At 49.8% G+C, this 15,615-nt stretch overlaps 1 protein-coding gene across 2 annotated transcripts in view; it reads left to right on the top strand.

The window, feature by feature from the left end:
* The window catches only part of HDLBP (high density lipoprotein binding protein), a 32,272-nt gene extending 17,333 nt beyond the window's left edge, over nt 1-14,939 (top strand). For both annotated transcript variants that reach the window (XM_065748157.1, XM_065748158.1), the window contains exons 7-28: nt 261-476; nt 1,320-1,526; nt 1,744-1,851; nt 2,337-2,441; nt 2,889-2,967; nt 3,532-3,671; nt 3,969-4,073; nt 4,330-4,443; nt 4,755-4,841; nt 5,014-5,145; nt 5,911-6,129; nt 6,867-7,088; nt 7,302-7,520; nt 8,228-8,366; nt 8,893-9,047; nt 9,644-9,748; nt 10,337-10,471; nt 11,002-11,145; nt 11,317-11,502; nt 12,940-13,056; nt 13,490-13,618; nt 14,293-14,939. In XM_065748157.1, coding sequence (XP_065604229.1) covers nt 261-476; nt 1,320-1,526; nt 1,744-1,851; nt 2,337-2,441; nt 2,889-2,967; nt 3,532-3,671; nt 3,969-4,073; nt 4,330-4,443; nt 4,755-4,841; nt 5,014-5,145; nt 5,911-6,129; nt 6,867-7,088; nt 7,302-7,520; nt 8,228-8,366; nt 8,893-9,047; nt 9,644-9,748; nt 10,337-10,471; nt 11,002-11,145; nt 11,317-11,502; nt 12,940-13,056; nt 13,490-13,618; nt 14,293-14,379 — 3,150 coding nt within the window. In that variant the 3' untranslated portion in view covers nt 14,380-14,939. The remainder of the gene's footprint in view (nt 1-260; nt 477-1,319; nt 1,527-1,743; nt 1,852-2,336; nt 2,442-2,888; nt 2,968-3,531; nt 3,672-3,968; nt 4,074-4,329; nt 4,444-4,754; nt 4,842-5,013; nt 5,146-5,910; nt 6,130-6,866; nt 7,089-7,301; nt 7,521-8,227; nt 8,367-8,892; nt 9,048-9,643; nt 9,749-10,336; nt 10,472-11,001; nt 11,146-11,316; nt 11,503-12,939; nt 13,057-13,489; nt 13,619-14,292) is intronic.
* Nucleotides 14,940-15,615: the final 676 nt, after the last annotated feature.

Below are 15,615 nucleotides of genomic sequence, written 5' to 3'. Positions count from 1 at the left end.
CTCCATTTGTTCCATTTCTCAATGATAAGTTTGTTTCATGTTTGAAGTGGGCCATCATCAGGTGCCAGCTGAGCCAAGGCAAGGTGTTAGAACAGTGAATATCAAACACGAGTAGCACCAGCAGGACTAACAGATAGAAAGGAATGGGGATCTGCGTGGCCAGAGTGTCAAGTCGGGTACCACTGGGAACTTAACTGGTACCGATGTGTGGCAGAGGCTGTATTACAGAGAGCAGTTCTCACAGAGCTTTGTCCTTCCAGGATAAGCGTGCTGTGGAGCGGTTGGATGTGGAGAAGGTGTATCACCCCTTCATTGCTGGCCCTTACAACAAGCTGGTGAGTGAGCTCATGCAGGAAACGGGGACACGCATCAACATTCCTCCACCCAGCGTCAACAAGACCGAGATAGTCTTCACTGGAGAAAAGGAGCAGCTGGCCCAGGCTGTGGCTCGTGTTAAGAAGATCTATGAGGAGAAGGTATGGATGGTGCCTATAAGATCCCCATCTTCCTCCTCAGCAGTTCATAGTCCCTCTTCTCTTCTTGCACTTCTCTCCATTACATCCTCCTCACGTCAGCTGACTGCAGTCCTTGCAGTACATAGCCCTTCATCTTACCATTTCCTTACTCAGCACTGTGAAACTTGGGGTGAGTTAGGGAGGTGGCACGTGTCTTGTTTCTCTGTGCCATGGGACTCAGCAGACCATGTAGAGCTCCTTTAGTTTCCACAGGTGATACTAAGGAGTGAAGTGTGAGGTCTACAGTGGTGGCCAGCTGACAGTAAAAAATTGCTATGGAAGCAGAAGTTTCTAAAGGGTGAATTTCACTCCACTTTATTTTCCACAGCCAACATCGTTATGAATCCTTGCTGTGGGTTGTTGGGGAGTTTTTCCTCATGGTTAGGTTTGTATTTGTACCAGTCTGGATTTCAACAGAGATAATCAGCTTATAGCCAAGTAACCTACATGGTGTTGCATTACACTACTGCCCCAGGGACAAGTCAGGGTTGTGCCCCGTTGTGCAAGACCCTGTGTGCATGGTCTCCTCCGTGAAGTGTTCTAGGAAGCTTGCCACAGAATTTAGTATTTTGTGTTACAGTTTTTGTTTTGTGCTTCAGCTGCCAATCTGTGAGTGCTTTCTGTGGGCAGGGCCCCAGTAGGTGCTGGGGTACTGCAGAACCAAGGTGCTCTGCTTTGCTTTGCTCTTGACTTCTTTGCTCTTGACTTGATGCAGAGATTCACTGCATCTGCTGCTTCTTCCTTCCACTCCTGTCCTTCTCTGTCCCCCCTGTAATTGATGCCCCAGTGCCTCTGCCCCCACAGAAAAAGAAGACTACTACCATTGCGGTGGAAGTGAAGAAGTCCCAGCACAAGTACGTCATCGGCCCCAAGGGGAATTCCCTGCAGGAGATCTTGGAGAAAACTGGAGTCTCTGTCGAGATCCCACCCACTGACAGTAGCTCGGAGACGGTGATACTGCGAGGCGAGCCCGAAAAGCTTGGGCAGGCACTGACTGAAGTCTATGCAAAGGTACTGATGAGGTGGGCTGGGTCTTCTGAGAAAATCACATTAGGTTATATCTGGGAGCAGCACGGACAGGTGGAGGAGGAGTGGTCTTTGGGCTGTTAGAAATGCTGCTTAGACAAACTTGGTACTGAGGGTACAGCATAGAAACTGGAACTGAATTTTTGTGAGGGCTTCTTGTGGTCTGTCCATCACACAGCTTCTTAAATGTTCTGTCTTCCAGGCCAACAGTTTTACCGTCTCCTCGGTCTCTGCCCCCTCTTGGCTTCATCGTTTCATTATTGGAAAGAAAGGACAAAACCTGGCCAAAATAACTCAGCAAATGCCAAAGGTATGAGTGAGCTGGTTGACTTAGCACCCTCTCCTGTAGAATATGGTTTATTCCAGATCGCTGTAGAAGAGAAATGTGTTCTAGAGTGGGTGAATCCTAGGAGAAAACGGCACAGATCTTAATATTAAAGGGAGCCTCTCTTCCACTGCTGCTACTCATCCTAAGTTACTCTTCTGGTTTGAGCCCTTCAGAAGAAGCTTTATGTGGCATTAGTTGGAGAATTGATAAGGAAACATAATCTATAAATGCTCAATTCAACTAGGCTTTCTCACTGTGAGTCCTTGTGGAGAGAAAGGTTAGGCTCCAGATGCTGTGACGTGGCCTAAATTGTAACTTACATCTTCTGAAAGCACAGGAATAATGTGTGTGCCTTGTGGGAATGAAAATATCTATTAGTGGCAGAGATTATGTAGGCCTGACTATAAGGGCATTGATCTGCCTTGCATCTTGGAAAGTTCTTACTGAATTCCTTGCCTTGTCTCAAGGTTCACATCGAATTCACAGAAGGAGAGGATAAAATCACTTTGGAAGGACCTACAGAAGATGTGAATGTGGCTCAGGAACAGATTGAAGTCATGGTCAAGGATCTGGTAAGTTGGTGTTAGTGGTTCCCGTCATAAGAAGGGGCAATGGAACAGAGAAGATGAGTTTTGTATGGCGTTTATAGGACGTTTTGCCATGCTTAACAAAGCTTGCAGGACGTTAAGCTGTATGTCAGATGAACAAAGCATTTGCTTACAAAACTCGTCCACGGCATTCTTTAAAAATCAGCACCAGCTCTTAAATCTTCTGCAGAGAAGGAAGAATCGTTGTTCAGCTGTAACTAGGGAGGCACAGAAGTCCCTTCAGATGTTTCACAAGCATGGTGCTCTCAGCATAAAACAGAGATGTGCTCCCATTCTGCTCACTAGCAGGAGGAGTGCTTGTGGCTGGTCGTTACTGGAGTCAGTGCCAGTACTGGCAGCAGGAGGTTACGTGGGACAGGAGCTGGGAGGAGGGCTGGCCTGCCCTACCTAGCCCTCTGCAATTCTTTGTAGATCAACCGGATGGATTATGCAGAAATCAATGTTGACCACAAATTCCATCGACACCTCATTGGCAAGAATGGAGCAAACAGTAAGTGGAGTGCTTTTCTAATCCCTCCTGTGCTCAGACTCGGCATCTTTAGTTGATAGCGTCTGGGGCTCTGTAGCTCATGGTGTGGTGTCTCCATCACACTTCAGCTGCTTCTCCTGAGTGGCACGAGGAGATAAATAGGCAGTAAGTGCTCGGGACGGCGTTAGAGTATGAAATGAGATGACTGCCGTGTCCTGGAGGAAATTATGAATTACATTTTAGCAGCTGACAGGGGAGTGTGGAAGTCCGCCCTTAAGCTTTTCCTCATTAAAGACTTAGGGATAAGGAATGGCTGACCGTCTTCTGATGAAAATGTGTGGTGTTTGGGGAGGAAACAGATTCCTCACTTTAGAAAATGAGCATTTTGCTCTGTAAATACCACAGCATTTCCTTGTGTGAGTCTTACGTGGCACAGAACTCTTGCTGAACTCCAGGGTAAGGAGACCCTTCCCCTTTTCAGGGGCTGCTTTTACTGCTTAAGCAGACTCTAAGCACTGATAATCAAGATGCCTTGTTGCCAGCCTTGGCCTAGCAGGTTGTGTCACCACCATCCTTGCCTTGAAGTTAACAGGATCAAGGACCTCTACAAGGTGTCTGTACGCATTCCCCCGGACAATGAGAAGAGCAACCTGATCAGAATTGAAGGAGATCCACAGGGGGTCCAACAGGCCAAGAAAGAGCTGCTGGAACTCGCTTCCCGTATGGTGAGCAGGACGTGATGCTTAGGGAGCTGCAGGGTTTGGGTTATTAACGATCCCTCATAACTTTTCCTGGTGCAAATGTGTGTCCCTTGCCCACTGAGCACTTGGATCTGATGGCAAGTGTGAGTTCCTGTTTGCAAACGTGCCACTCTATTCACTTGCATGCCTGTCCTTTGTCAGCCTAGAGTGAATCCCCTAGAGGAGGAAAAAAAGGAAAATGCTGACAAGTAAGCTGCTAGGCAGCAAAGGGGTGACTGAAAATATATGGCTCTTGTGCTGAATGCTCTGTTTTCCATTCAGGAAAATGAACGCACCAAGGACCTAATCATTGAGCAGAAATTCCACCGGACCATCATTGGGCAGAAGGGTGAGAGGATCCGGGAAATTCGGGAGAAATTCCCAGAGGTAAGGCCTTCCAGGATGAGGAATCTGGGGGGGATGCTTGCTTCGTGTATAACAGTTCTGTTGCTGAAGTCGTAAATATAATGGCTCTAAATTGAAGGCATATGAGAAGATTCTTCTCTCGACCAGAGGCTGCTAATGTGGCTGTCCTTTTCTGAACGGGAGAGAGGATGTGCTGGGTCTCCCCAAGCTTTGTTTGTGTGTGTCATAGCAGTTCTCTCACTTGCTTCAGGCTAATGTAAACGACCACTTCTTGCAGGTTATCATCAACTTCCCAGACCCAGCACACAAGAGCGATATCGTCCAACTTAGAGGTCCCAAAAATGAGGTGGAGAAGTGCACCAAGTACATGCAGAAGATGGTGGCAGACCTGGTATGGGCACATTCTTCTCTCCTACACACCTAGGTAGCCCTGAAATAAAGTACAGCTGTTCTGTTGCTGTACTTAGTTGGACTGAAACCCCCCCAGATGTCAGAACTCCAGACAAAGTTCTGGCTAGAGCCAGACAGTCTGATAGGTAAAGGCTGTATGGGAAGCCACTTGCTTTTTCTTATTCTTGCAAATCTTGTATAGAGAACTTCTTGAGGTATAAGCTCATTGCCAGAGCTCATGTTTATCAGGTTCCTGGGATGGGAATTGCCTTGATGGTGTAATCTTCACTTCTCCCTTCCTTTCTCTCTCAGGTTGAAAACAGCTTTTCTATTTCTGTCCCCATCTTCAAACAATTCCACAAGAACATCATAGGGAAAGGAGGTGCCAACATCAAGAAGGTAAGATAACTTCTCTTTGTCTTCTCAGCGTGGTCACTGCCTTCAGCTAAATCCCAGTCACACTTGCTGTTCTTTCCTGCTCATTGCTGATGTGAAGTGTAACCTCCAAGGGCTTTCTTATGACATTGGACACTTCTAAAAAGAATTCTTTCTTTTTTTTGTTTTTTTGAAGATTCGTGAAGAAAGCAACACCAAAATTGATCTCCCAGCAGAGAACAGCAACTCAGAGACAATTGTTATCACAGGCAAGAGAGCAAACTGCGAAGCTGCTCGCCACAGAATTCTTGCCATACAGAAGGAGCTGGTAAGTGATCTGTTGTGGATGAGGGACTTGAAAATGATGGTAGAATGCATAAGCAGACAAGAAGTTGTACTGTTGAAGAGCAGAGAGGAAACAAATAGGAGCGTCAGTCTGTTCTTGACCCCAAAACCTAAGTTAGCAAAAGTTGCCAGTAACTTCTTGCTTAGATCCTTGATGTATGCCTGTGGTATCTGGCACGTCTTTCAGGGCTGTCTATTTCTGTAGCTTATCAGAATGCAAATAGCAGTGTTGCTCTGAAGTGTGGTTTGTGAGCTATGGAAGGCTGTGCATTAACTGAGGTCAAACAGACTGAAAATACCACGTTCAGCATTAATGGGAACAACTCTCATCATGTGAACAAAGGAACCGAGCTAAGCTGAGATGAAAGGTTGTTAGTGGGAGGCTACCTTACCGATACTGACTTGCCACAATAGCTTGCAGGTTATCAGAGAGCAGACTGTGCACTTGCACTACCTGACAGCAGCTGTTGCATCTCCAAATGGAGGCTCTGACATAGGTCTGCTGTCTCCTGATCAGAGACTGAATTTACATTCATGGTAGTTGTAATAGATGTGATTCTTCCAAAACTGAATGCGCTGTGGGATGACACAACAGTCCTGCCAGTGGCTGCTTACCTCTAAGACACATCCAGTCTCAAGCTTCTGTGATCAGGCGTTAAAGATCTTAGCGGTGTGGGTGTTGGAGGGTAAGCAGGGTGGGCACAAACACATTTCTGCAGCTTGATTAACAACCTGATACTGTCCTTAGGCCAACATCACCGAGGTGGAGGTCTCTATTCCTTCCAAACTGCACAATTCCCTCATTGGCGCCAAAGGCCGCTTCATCCGCTCCATCATGGAGGAGTGTGGTGGAGTCCACATCCACTTTCCCACCGAGGGCTCCGGCAGTGACACCGTGACCATCAGGGGCCCAGCTCAGGATGTGGAGAAAGCCAAGAAGCAGCTGCTGCACCTGGCAGAGGAGAAGGTGAGCCCTGTCATAAGGAGAGGAGCAGCCTGTTTTGGCCAGCTGTTTCTTTTCCAGGGCTCAAAAGGTCTCTTGCATCAGACAGCATAACCCTCTTTTGAGGGATTTGAGTACAGTCAGGAAGAGCAAAAGAAAACTCATTGTTGTGATGACAAGTTCTTCCCTTATGGGTGGAAAAACTGGCTGTAATTCTTCTCTCCCGTGGCTGGGGATATACTCAGAGGCTCCCACACCTGTGGTTGGAGAGCTGCTGGATAGCCACGCTTCCCTGAAACGGCTGCCTCTGCATATCTCCCTTCCCTTTTTTCCCCAGTCTCTGAATTCCAGCTCCAGTTCTTAGGTTTCACTGCATATAAGTGGGTTTGGGGAGCCCCTGGTTGCAAGACATTGCTCTGAGTTGCAGCTGACTAATTGGTCATTTTAACATCAAGGAAAAAAAACACTTTTCCGGTGCCACCATATGAACATGTTCTCCTGAGTGGTTGGTTGTCTCTGCTGCCTGGCCAACAGCAGGCTGAGTGCAGGGAGAACTCCTCAGCATGGAGAACATCTCTCATGTAGTTTCTCCTTAAGGCATCCTATCTTTTTGATTTTTGACAGCAAGCTGCATCTGTCTTGCTCTTGCAACATTTTGTATGTATGTGGAGTGAGAAGTTAAACACCTACACGCTTGCTGTGGATGTAGATGTTCGTTTGTTATATACTAACGTGTCCCACGGGGATCTGACTCCTTTCAGCAAACAAAGAGTTACACTGTGGACCTCCGTGCAAAGCCAGAGTACCACAAATTCCTTATTGGTAAGGGTGGTGGCAACATCCGCAAAGTGCGTGACAATACCGGGGCCCGCATCATCTTCCCAACCTCAGAGGACAAAGATCAGGAGCTGATTACTATCATGGGAACTGAGGAAGCTGTCAAAGAGGCACAGAAGGAGTTAGAGGCCCTCATCAAGAACCTGGTAAGAACTATTCTTTCTACCTAGCACTGTGACAAGATATAACAAGTTAGTGTGGAGGACCTGTTGGTCCTAAAACTTCGACCCTATTTGGGAGGTTAGGGAGATCCTCCTTGCTGTGATTTGTTGGAGTGAGATTGTAAACTCTTTGCTGCTGAGTGCAGTGATTGAGTGCTCATGAGCAGGGCTGACTGGCTGGCTGTCATCTGTTGGCAGGATAACGTGGTTGAAGACTCCATGGTGGTTGACCCCAAGCACCACCGCCACTTTGTCATCCGGAGAGGGCAAGTCCTGCGTGAGATCGCGGATGAGTATGGCGGTGTGATGGTCAGCTTCCCACGCTCCGGCACCCAGAGCGACAAAGTCACCCTCAAGGGAGCCAAGGACTGTGTGGAGGCAGCCAAGAAACGCATCCAGGAGATCATTGAGGACCTGGTATGTCTCAGGACAGCAGTTCTTTCTGCTCGTTGTTGTTTCAGCAGCGTCCTCCTCGAACCTGCTGTACAGCCTGGCTTTATGTGAGCAAGTCCCGCAGCAGGTTTGGGATTTGAAGCTTTGCTGTCAGTGTGTAAGGGCTGCAGACTTTAGATCCCTCAGCCTGGGACATGGCTGTTGGCTCCAGAACAGCCATTTTGTATGAAATAATTGTCTCTCTCCTTGGACCTTCCTCTTGTTTTTTGGGAATGGAAGGAGAGCTTTACTCGGTCTGTTTACAGACAGTAAAACATTGGAGGCTTCCTGCAGCTCCCCATGCTTGGTCTGGGGCAGTGGCCACTCCCTGGAGTTTCCTGTCTTGTTAGTACCAGCTTTTGGAAGCCAAGTCAGACCTGTGCTCTTCCTTTCCTTCATTTATTATCTTTTTCCTTTCTCCTACCGCTTCCTCCCCTTCAGGGTCATAGAGAGCTTGAGCTTTCATCTCAGAAGCCTTTAACATCACAGCTGGAGGCAGCTTTCAGTAAAATACTCTATGCTAACTTCTCTCAGCGAAAAAAGATTCTAGGAAACTGAGTTCTTTAGTGACGACAGCTGTTACCTCTCCCAGCACCTCTCTGTGCCCGTTACGGATTTCACCGTGTGCAGGCATCCTGTCTGCACGTGTGAAAGGGGCTGCCTCGCAATAGAGCAACTCTGCTTTCTCACAGGAAGCTCAAGTGACAATCGAATGCACCATCCCACAAAAGTTCCACCGCTCCATTATGGGCCCCAAAGGATCCCGGATCCAGCAGATCACCCGGGACTATGGTGTCCAGATCAAATTCCCTGACAGGGAGGAGAACCCAGGTACACCCGTGGATGCATGTTCACATGGCAGTTGGGGTGATCAGATGTGCAGTCCTTCCTCAGTCGGTGGAGAATTGCCCCCACGTGTTCCATGCAGTGTCCCTGAACGCAGACTTGGGGTCCTCCTGGGAACAGGGGACAGTTTCAGAGGGTAAAAATGCAAACCTGTGTGTTCTGAATGCATTCTCGCTGCAGAACGCAGGGACAGGGGTAGCTACATCCTGGCCAAAGGCAGAACCCCCTGCTGCTCCCTTGCTCTGCAGGCTTGCTGCAGGTCCTCTCTGCAGGCAGAGGCAGTGTCAGGGCTGTGCTCAGAGGTGTGGAGACCATCTTGAGTGGAGCTTCTTGTTCTGCTCAGTCCAGGCAAGCGACGGCAAGCTGCCTGTGTTGGTAATAACTAGTGCTGCAGAAGGCTGTAGTGACTGATCTCTTTTGGCAAAGACCTGAGCCTGAGGATCTGAAGGGGGAGATGCTGAGCCAAGAGAGGGCTTTCGTGCCCTTAACACGAGACTTTCCATGTTTACAGCTCCTGTTGCAGAGCCAGCATTGCAGGAGAACGGTGAGGAGAGTGGAGAAGGCAAGGATGGGAAGGATGCAGACCCCAGCTCTCCAAAGAAGTGTGACATCATCATCATCTCTGGTCGCAGGGAGAAGTGTGAGGCAGCAAAGGAGGCACTGCAGGTACGTGGCTTTCTGGGCCTTACTGCATAGGCCTGTCCTGATGTAAGAAGCTCTCTGCAAACGGTAGTGGCGGCATTCGGTCGAGATTGCAATCCAGGTGGTCGCTGACACTGTGGAAGAGGTCTGTGTTGCTCAAGGGGAGGTCTCCAACTGCTCTGTGTTCTCACTGAGTCGTGGTGCCTGACCTAGCAGTTGCTGGAGCTGTAAGCAGCCCCACGTTACTTGCCAGAGGAGCGTGACATACTTATTTTATGAAGCAGGGCTGCAAAGTACTCTGACTGAGGCTGAATCATTCCAGCTTCAACAGAACTTGCCACGCAGGGAGAACCCTGTAGTGATGCTGTCCAAGTTTCAGCTGGATGGAAGCTAAGGATATGGAAACAGCCTCTGACTCCTGAGGGGGTTTAAGATGGGTTGCTTGGAAAAACACCCAACAGGTCATCTTAGTATTGGCAGCTGCTCTCCCCTGCAGAGTTTGTACCATGACTACAGGGGAATGTACCTATTTGGCAGCATAGTCTTCTTGAGCAACTGTATGGCAAGCAGAAAGTCAGGAGAAGTCTTTCAAATGGTAAACTGTGATCTCTTCTCTCCAGGCTCTGGTTCCTGTCACCATTGAAGTGGAAGTTCCCTTTGATCTGCACCGTTACATCATTGGCCAGAAAGGAAGTGGGATCCGTAAAATGATGGATGAGTTTGAAGTAAGTTGTTGCTTTTCCTCCCCTCTTCTCAGCCTGGAACATCTGCAGGTGGCCGTGTTTGTGGTGTTGGCAGTCACTTGTGACATAACTCAGGACTGTGCTGGCTTAATCATGGCTCTATAATAAGGAAATGAAACCTGCATAATTTAATCCTTGGCTGCGGGGCTTGGTAGATTTTGCAGTGAAGCACTGATGATCAGTGTTGATGCTGTGAGTGCTGTATGACTTGATGGGTCATTTCAGGATTCCTTATTCCTCCTTGGCCATGGGAGGGAGCTTTGCCATGCCTGCCCATTTGGGAGAAGTCCCTAGAAGCCCATGGGGACTGTGGACCTCATGCCTTCGGCTACGATGCAGGTTGGCTGCAGCTAGCACTGCTGAACATGTATTTGTTTCCTAGCCTCTCCAGGCTGACACAGAGACTGCTAGGGGCTGAAGTCCTACAGCAAAGCAGTCTGATGTTGACAGTGGCTGAAAAAAGCAAGGTTCAGGATGGGTGGGAGCTGCACTTGTTGGCGGAGGAGGTCGGTGAGGAGCCAATGTAAAGTGAACAGTGGTACAAAATGAATATCGCTGTATGTTGCTCAGGTGAACATCCAGGTTCCTGCTCCTGAGCTGCAGTCAGATATCATCACCATCAGTGGGCTGGCCACCAACCTGGACCGTGCCAAGGCTGGGCTGCTGGAAAGAGTGAAGGAGCTGCAAGCTGAACAAGAGGATCGGGTAAGGCCTGTGCCTGTCCTTCCTTGCAGCTGTACACCAACCCGTGTCTCCCTTCCACGTGGCCTCTGGGTGCTTCTGCAGAAGCTGTACAAGCTCTTGGAACCTCTGTGCATTTAATAGCACCCTTAGCTGCTCTGCAAGTCTGGGGAGCTCAGGGTGGCTTACCCAAACATGATGTGAACTGACAGGAGGACTCTCTCACCCTCATGTCTCGTTGAGGTGCTGCAGGACACAAGCCCTCACTGCGAGCAGTAGGTCTGTACTTCTTGCAGATTCTTATCCTAGCTCTGAGTAACGATGAGGGATGAGTTGGGTGGTTGTTTGCTACCTGTTGAACTTGGCAAAAGCACAGGGCCCCACAGGTGAATGCCTTTGGTCTTCTGTAGCCATTCACACTCGGGCAGGGCCACGCGGAATCCATCCCATGCATCTCAGAAGCCAGCAGGAGATGTGAGACTTGAACGGATGTCCCTGGACCAGCCATGATGCATTCTCTGTTGTTTTGCCTCACTTTGCTTCTCCTCTTCCAGGCCTTGCGAAGCTTCAAGCTGACAGTCACTGTTGATCCCAAGTACCACCCCAAAATCATCGGGCGGAAGGGAGCAGTGATCACCCAGATACGCACGGAGCACGAGGTCAACATCCAGTTCCCTGACAAAGATGATGAAAGCCAGGTGAGAGAGCAGAGGACACACAGAGAGAGCTGCTGGTTGCCTGTGAGCATAGGAAACACAGCATCTGCTCTACAGCTCTGATTTTATTCTGCTACCGTTGCATGAAGTGGAAGGTAGGAGGAAGCAGCACGGAGACTTGCTTGGTTATTCGCACATTTCCCTATGCTGCAGGCACAGGACCAGATCACCATCACTGGCTATGAGAAGAATGCTGAGGCTGCCCGGGATGCCATCATGAAGATCGTTGGTGAGCTGGAGCAGATGGTCTCTGAGGATGTGACTCTGGACCATCGTGTTCATGCACGCATCATCGGCGCACGTGGCAAAGCCATCCGCAAAATCATGGATGAGTTCAAGGTGAGGGGCGGGGTGATGCAGCAGGGGTGGGGAAGTCCTGCTGGTGCTGGTTACTGCTGTGCTCAGCTAGCAGTTTGGTACTGGGGTCTGAATTCAGGAGCCAGGCAGGGAGCAGGCTCAGCTGATCTTGTCTTGCTTTGATCATGGTTGTAAGGGGAACCTGGAAATGCTTCTTTTCTGCTCTCAGTTGGCCTAATGAACAGCACTGAGCTCTCTCCCTCTGTGCAGCACTTGTAGTAGGTTTCTTTCAGGTGGAGTCCTAGATGGTCTTTAGAAGGGAGAGGTGGTTGTGTGAGCTGCTCCAGCAACAGAAAATTGACAGTAAACTGATGATGGGGATCTCTGGGAGGGGACTGCACCCAGACCCTCTCAGCTCAAGGAGATTCTCTACATTTCTTTGCTTGCTTTGATTCCCCTGACTTAAAGATTCCCAAAGATGCTTTTAGGGATCCAGATTTGCCTTCTGGAAGCTGAAAAGGCTTTGTCAGAGTCATCTGGGAAGGGCAGGGGTCAGTGTAGGTGCCTTACTACAGGGGCAGTTAATGATTGTGAATCCAGAGTGGTGAGATTTTGGAAGCTGGCACCTTGGCTGGTCTTGGTCATTGAGACAAGCTGTTTGGTTCCTAAATGAGCAGCCTTTGGTTTTGGTCCCAACCTGCATGGTTTCCCTGCAGCCATCTGGAAGGCAAGCTGTAGGAGGGCTCAGTGGCTGCGTATGGGGAACACTAAACCTGCTGCATAAAATGACTGTCAGCCAGGATTACTGTCTGAGGAGACAGAAAGCTGACTGTGCCTCGTGCTGATGGCGTGATGATGAAGGTGCAGAATGAGGACACTGTGGAACTGCAGCCCTCCTTTGCTGCTGCCACAACCTCTGCACAGAGAATCACAGATGGGGTTGGAAGGGACTTAGAGATGACCTGATTTCAACCCTGTGCCGTGGGCAGGGACGTGTCCCACTAGACCAGGTTGCTCAGAGCCCCATTTAACTTGGCCTTGGGCACTTCTGTGGCTGAAGCATCCACAACTTCTCCAGCAACCCGTTCCAGTGCCTCACCACTCTCATAGTAAACATTTTTTCCTAATATCTAAACTCTTTTAGATCAAAGCTGTTTCCCCCTTGTCCATCACTGACACTCCTTGACAACGAGTTCCTCCTGCTTTTCCGTAGGCTCCCTTTAAGCACCAGAAGGCTGCAGTGAGGTCTCCTCAGAGCCTTCCTTTCTCCAGGATTAGCAACCCCAGCTCCTCCAGCCTGTCTTCATAGCAGAGGTGCTCTTGCCCACTGAGCCATCATCATGGCCTCTTCTGCATCCACTCCAGCAGGTCCATGTCCTGGTGCTGGGGACCCAGAGCTGAACACAGTGCAGTGGGGAGTGTAGTCTGTAGCTTTCCAGTTGTGCAGGTCTGAGTCGTGTCCTGCTCCTTGTGTTGCAGGTGGATATTCGCTTTCCCCAGAGCGGAGCTCCTGACCCCAACTGTGTGACTGTGACAGGACTCCCTGAGAACGTGGAAGAAGCTATTGATCACATCCTGAACTTGGAGGAAGAATATGTAAGTGTTCAGCTTATCTGTGTGGGGGCTCAGCAAGGATTTCCTTAACCACAGAGCTGAATGTCTGAGGTACCTCCTTTTCTGCCACCGCATTGGAAAACTTGATCCTTGTGCAGGTTGCTGTCAGCCCTCACCTGCAGCTGTCCCTCAGACCACAGGCTGCCAGGACTGGCCCTGTTGTCCAGGAAGGGGCAGTCAATAAGTATGCTGGGACACCACCAGCACGTGCATGTGCCCACCTTGCTTCAGTTACAGTCTGGGAGTTGGTGGCCATCAGAGCAGTAGAGAAACACTGTGTTCAGTCATTGTGGAACAGGCTGGTGACGTCAGACAGGTTGCAGCACCAGCTGGGATAGTTGTTTGGGGGTGGGAAATCACACCAGTTTAAAAAACCATTAAGATCCACCCCCCTGACTGCTCCATCTGACTACAGCTTGCAGATGTGGTGGACAATGAGGCAATGCAAGTGTACATGAAGCCCTCTTCCCACGAAGAGTCCAAGGCCCCATCCAAGGGCTTCGTGGTGAGAGATGCCCCCTGGGCCACTGTCAACAATGAAAAGGTGAGTGAGTGCTGCTTGTGCTACGGAGGCACAGAGAGTGTGGCTGCCTCTGCCATCTACCTTCCCCTTTCAGCTGGGGAAACAGTGCTCTCCCTCCCTTGCTGGCAGGGAAAGCAGTGGGGGCCATCCTGCTCTTTGTGCCCGGGCTCTGCCACCAGCTTCCAAAGCACTCTTGTCTCCTCCCAGGCATCTTGACTTGAATGTCCCACCATCACATAGAGCATAAACGTTGGGGGTTGGAGAATCCTTGTCTGAAAGCGTTCTGCCAAGCTCACGAGGTTGTTAGAGGCTGACGCGGGGCCCTAGGACCTGTGCTGCAGCACAGCACTAGCTCAGTTTGCAGCCGTGTTGTTGGTGGAGCAGTGTCTTAGGACACATGGCTGCTCTGTCCTCAGCTGCCCCAGTGCTGCTGCAAGACTGTCCTGACCCTGCTCCAGTGACCGAGTTACTGAGGTTGGGCTCTGGGAAGCCCCGATCCACCTGCTGTTTCCTTGTCTGCACCCTCCTCAGTGCCATCTCTAGAGGCTCAGCTGTCTGTCCAGGGCACCCAGAGGACATCACGATCATGCTCAACCCTCACCCACAGGGCACCAACAAAGCTGCTTAGCTCAGGGGCACTGTACAGCTTCACAGCAGGGCAGGAGCTTAACTTGTTCCCTTTTTGTTTGCTCTAGGCCCCTGATATGAGCAGTTCTGAAGACTTCCCCAGCTTTGGGGCTCAAGTTGCCCCCAAGACTCTTCCCTGGGGACCCAAACGATAATGACCTGGAAGCAGAACCACCTCCTCCAGCCCGCTGACCTGACACTAACCTGCCACAAATTCTTCCTGTCTGAAATCTGACCCAGCGGCTGGAGCACAAGTCAATTGCCCCATGAGGTCTCCTAATGGTGTCTGGAGTGCTAGACCCCATCCTGCTCCCCTCAGCTATCTCCACAGTTAGGACCCATTCTCATCTCTTGATGGATATACTTTCCTTCTTTGGAACAAGATTTCCACCCGGATTCAAACACTAAATGTGTGTTTTTGTTAGAAATTCCATAATTGACTTAAAGTGACTAAGATTCACAGCTTCCCAAGCGCTAGCAGAAAAATCAGCTCTCTTGAGCATGTCTTACTGGGCATTCTCGCCTTCATTAGGAGACCTCCTTTACTGTGGCTAGGAATCTACTTCCTGTCTCATGACCTCAGGAAATAAATTTCCTTGACTTTCTAAAGCCAAAACGTTTGCCCTCTTTCCTTTGTGTTTATCCCAGGCCTTACCTTACCTTTGTAGAGTGCAATCAACTTTTCTTTTTTTTTTTTCCTTTGAACTGCCAAAAATTCATTTAATGCTGATAGCTGACTGTGGGGAGAGCTTAAACTAATCCAAAAGGTCAGAAACTTAAAACTTTTTTAAAGGAACAAAACCTTTGGTAGGCTGTAGAGGCAGCAGAGATGGAAGGGACCGCAACAACATATGGCTGCCCTGGTCAGGTAAATGCCTCTGAGCACCACACCAAGCACAGCCCCAGCCTGCACGCTCCATGAGTCTTCCAGTGTGTGATGACAGACCCTGCTCCTCGTTCCCTCATTCCCCCTTTTTGAGCCACGTGGGCAGTCAGGCGAGGCAGCACGTGACAGCGTGGATGGGACAGATTTTGGTTTGGCTGAGGTTGCTGTGATGGCGTGGCCCTGGAGAAGCTGGTGGGAAGCAGAGCCTGGAGGCGCTGTAGTCCCCTGCGAGCACTGCAGCTTCCAGGTGTGAGCGGCAGGGGCACCATTTACTATTGCCTTCTTTCTACCTCAAAAGTCAGTATGATGGTGGCCTCTCAGCATCGGCGGTGAGCAGCTGCTCCAGCTCTCACCCCGGCACCCAGAGCAGAACTCTGGAGGACAACCAAGGGGAGCATTTTGAGCAGCTGGAGGGAAGCAGAGTACTCACAGGCATACGCAAGCTGTGGGCCCCTAGGACTTCCAGAGTTAGAAGCAGGCTTGGCTCCAGGGCCACTGCCTGCAG

The sequence above is a fragment of the Cyrtonyx montezumae genome, unplaced genomic scaffold (genome assembly GCF_038088225.1).
Source record: "Cyrtonyx montezumae isolate F1298 unplaced genomic scaffold, pur_monq_1.0 scaffold_5, whole genome shotgun sequence".
NCBI lineage: Eukaryota > Metazoa > Chordata > Aves > Galliformes > Odontophoridae > Cyrtonyx > Cyrtonyx montezumae.
This window is presented reverse-complemented; position numbering and strand designations above follow the sequence as displayed.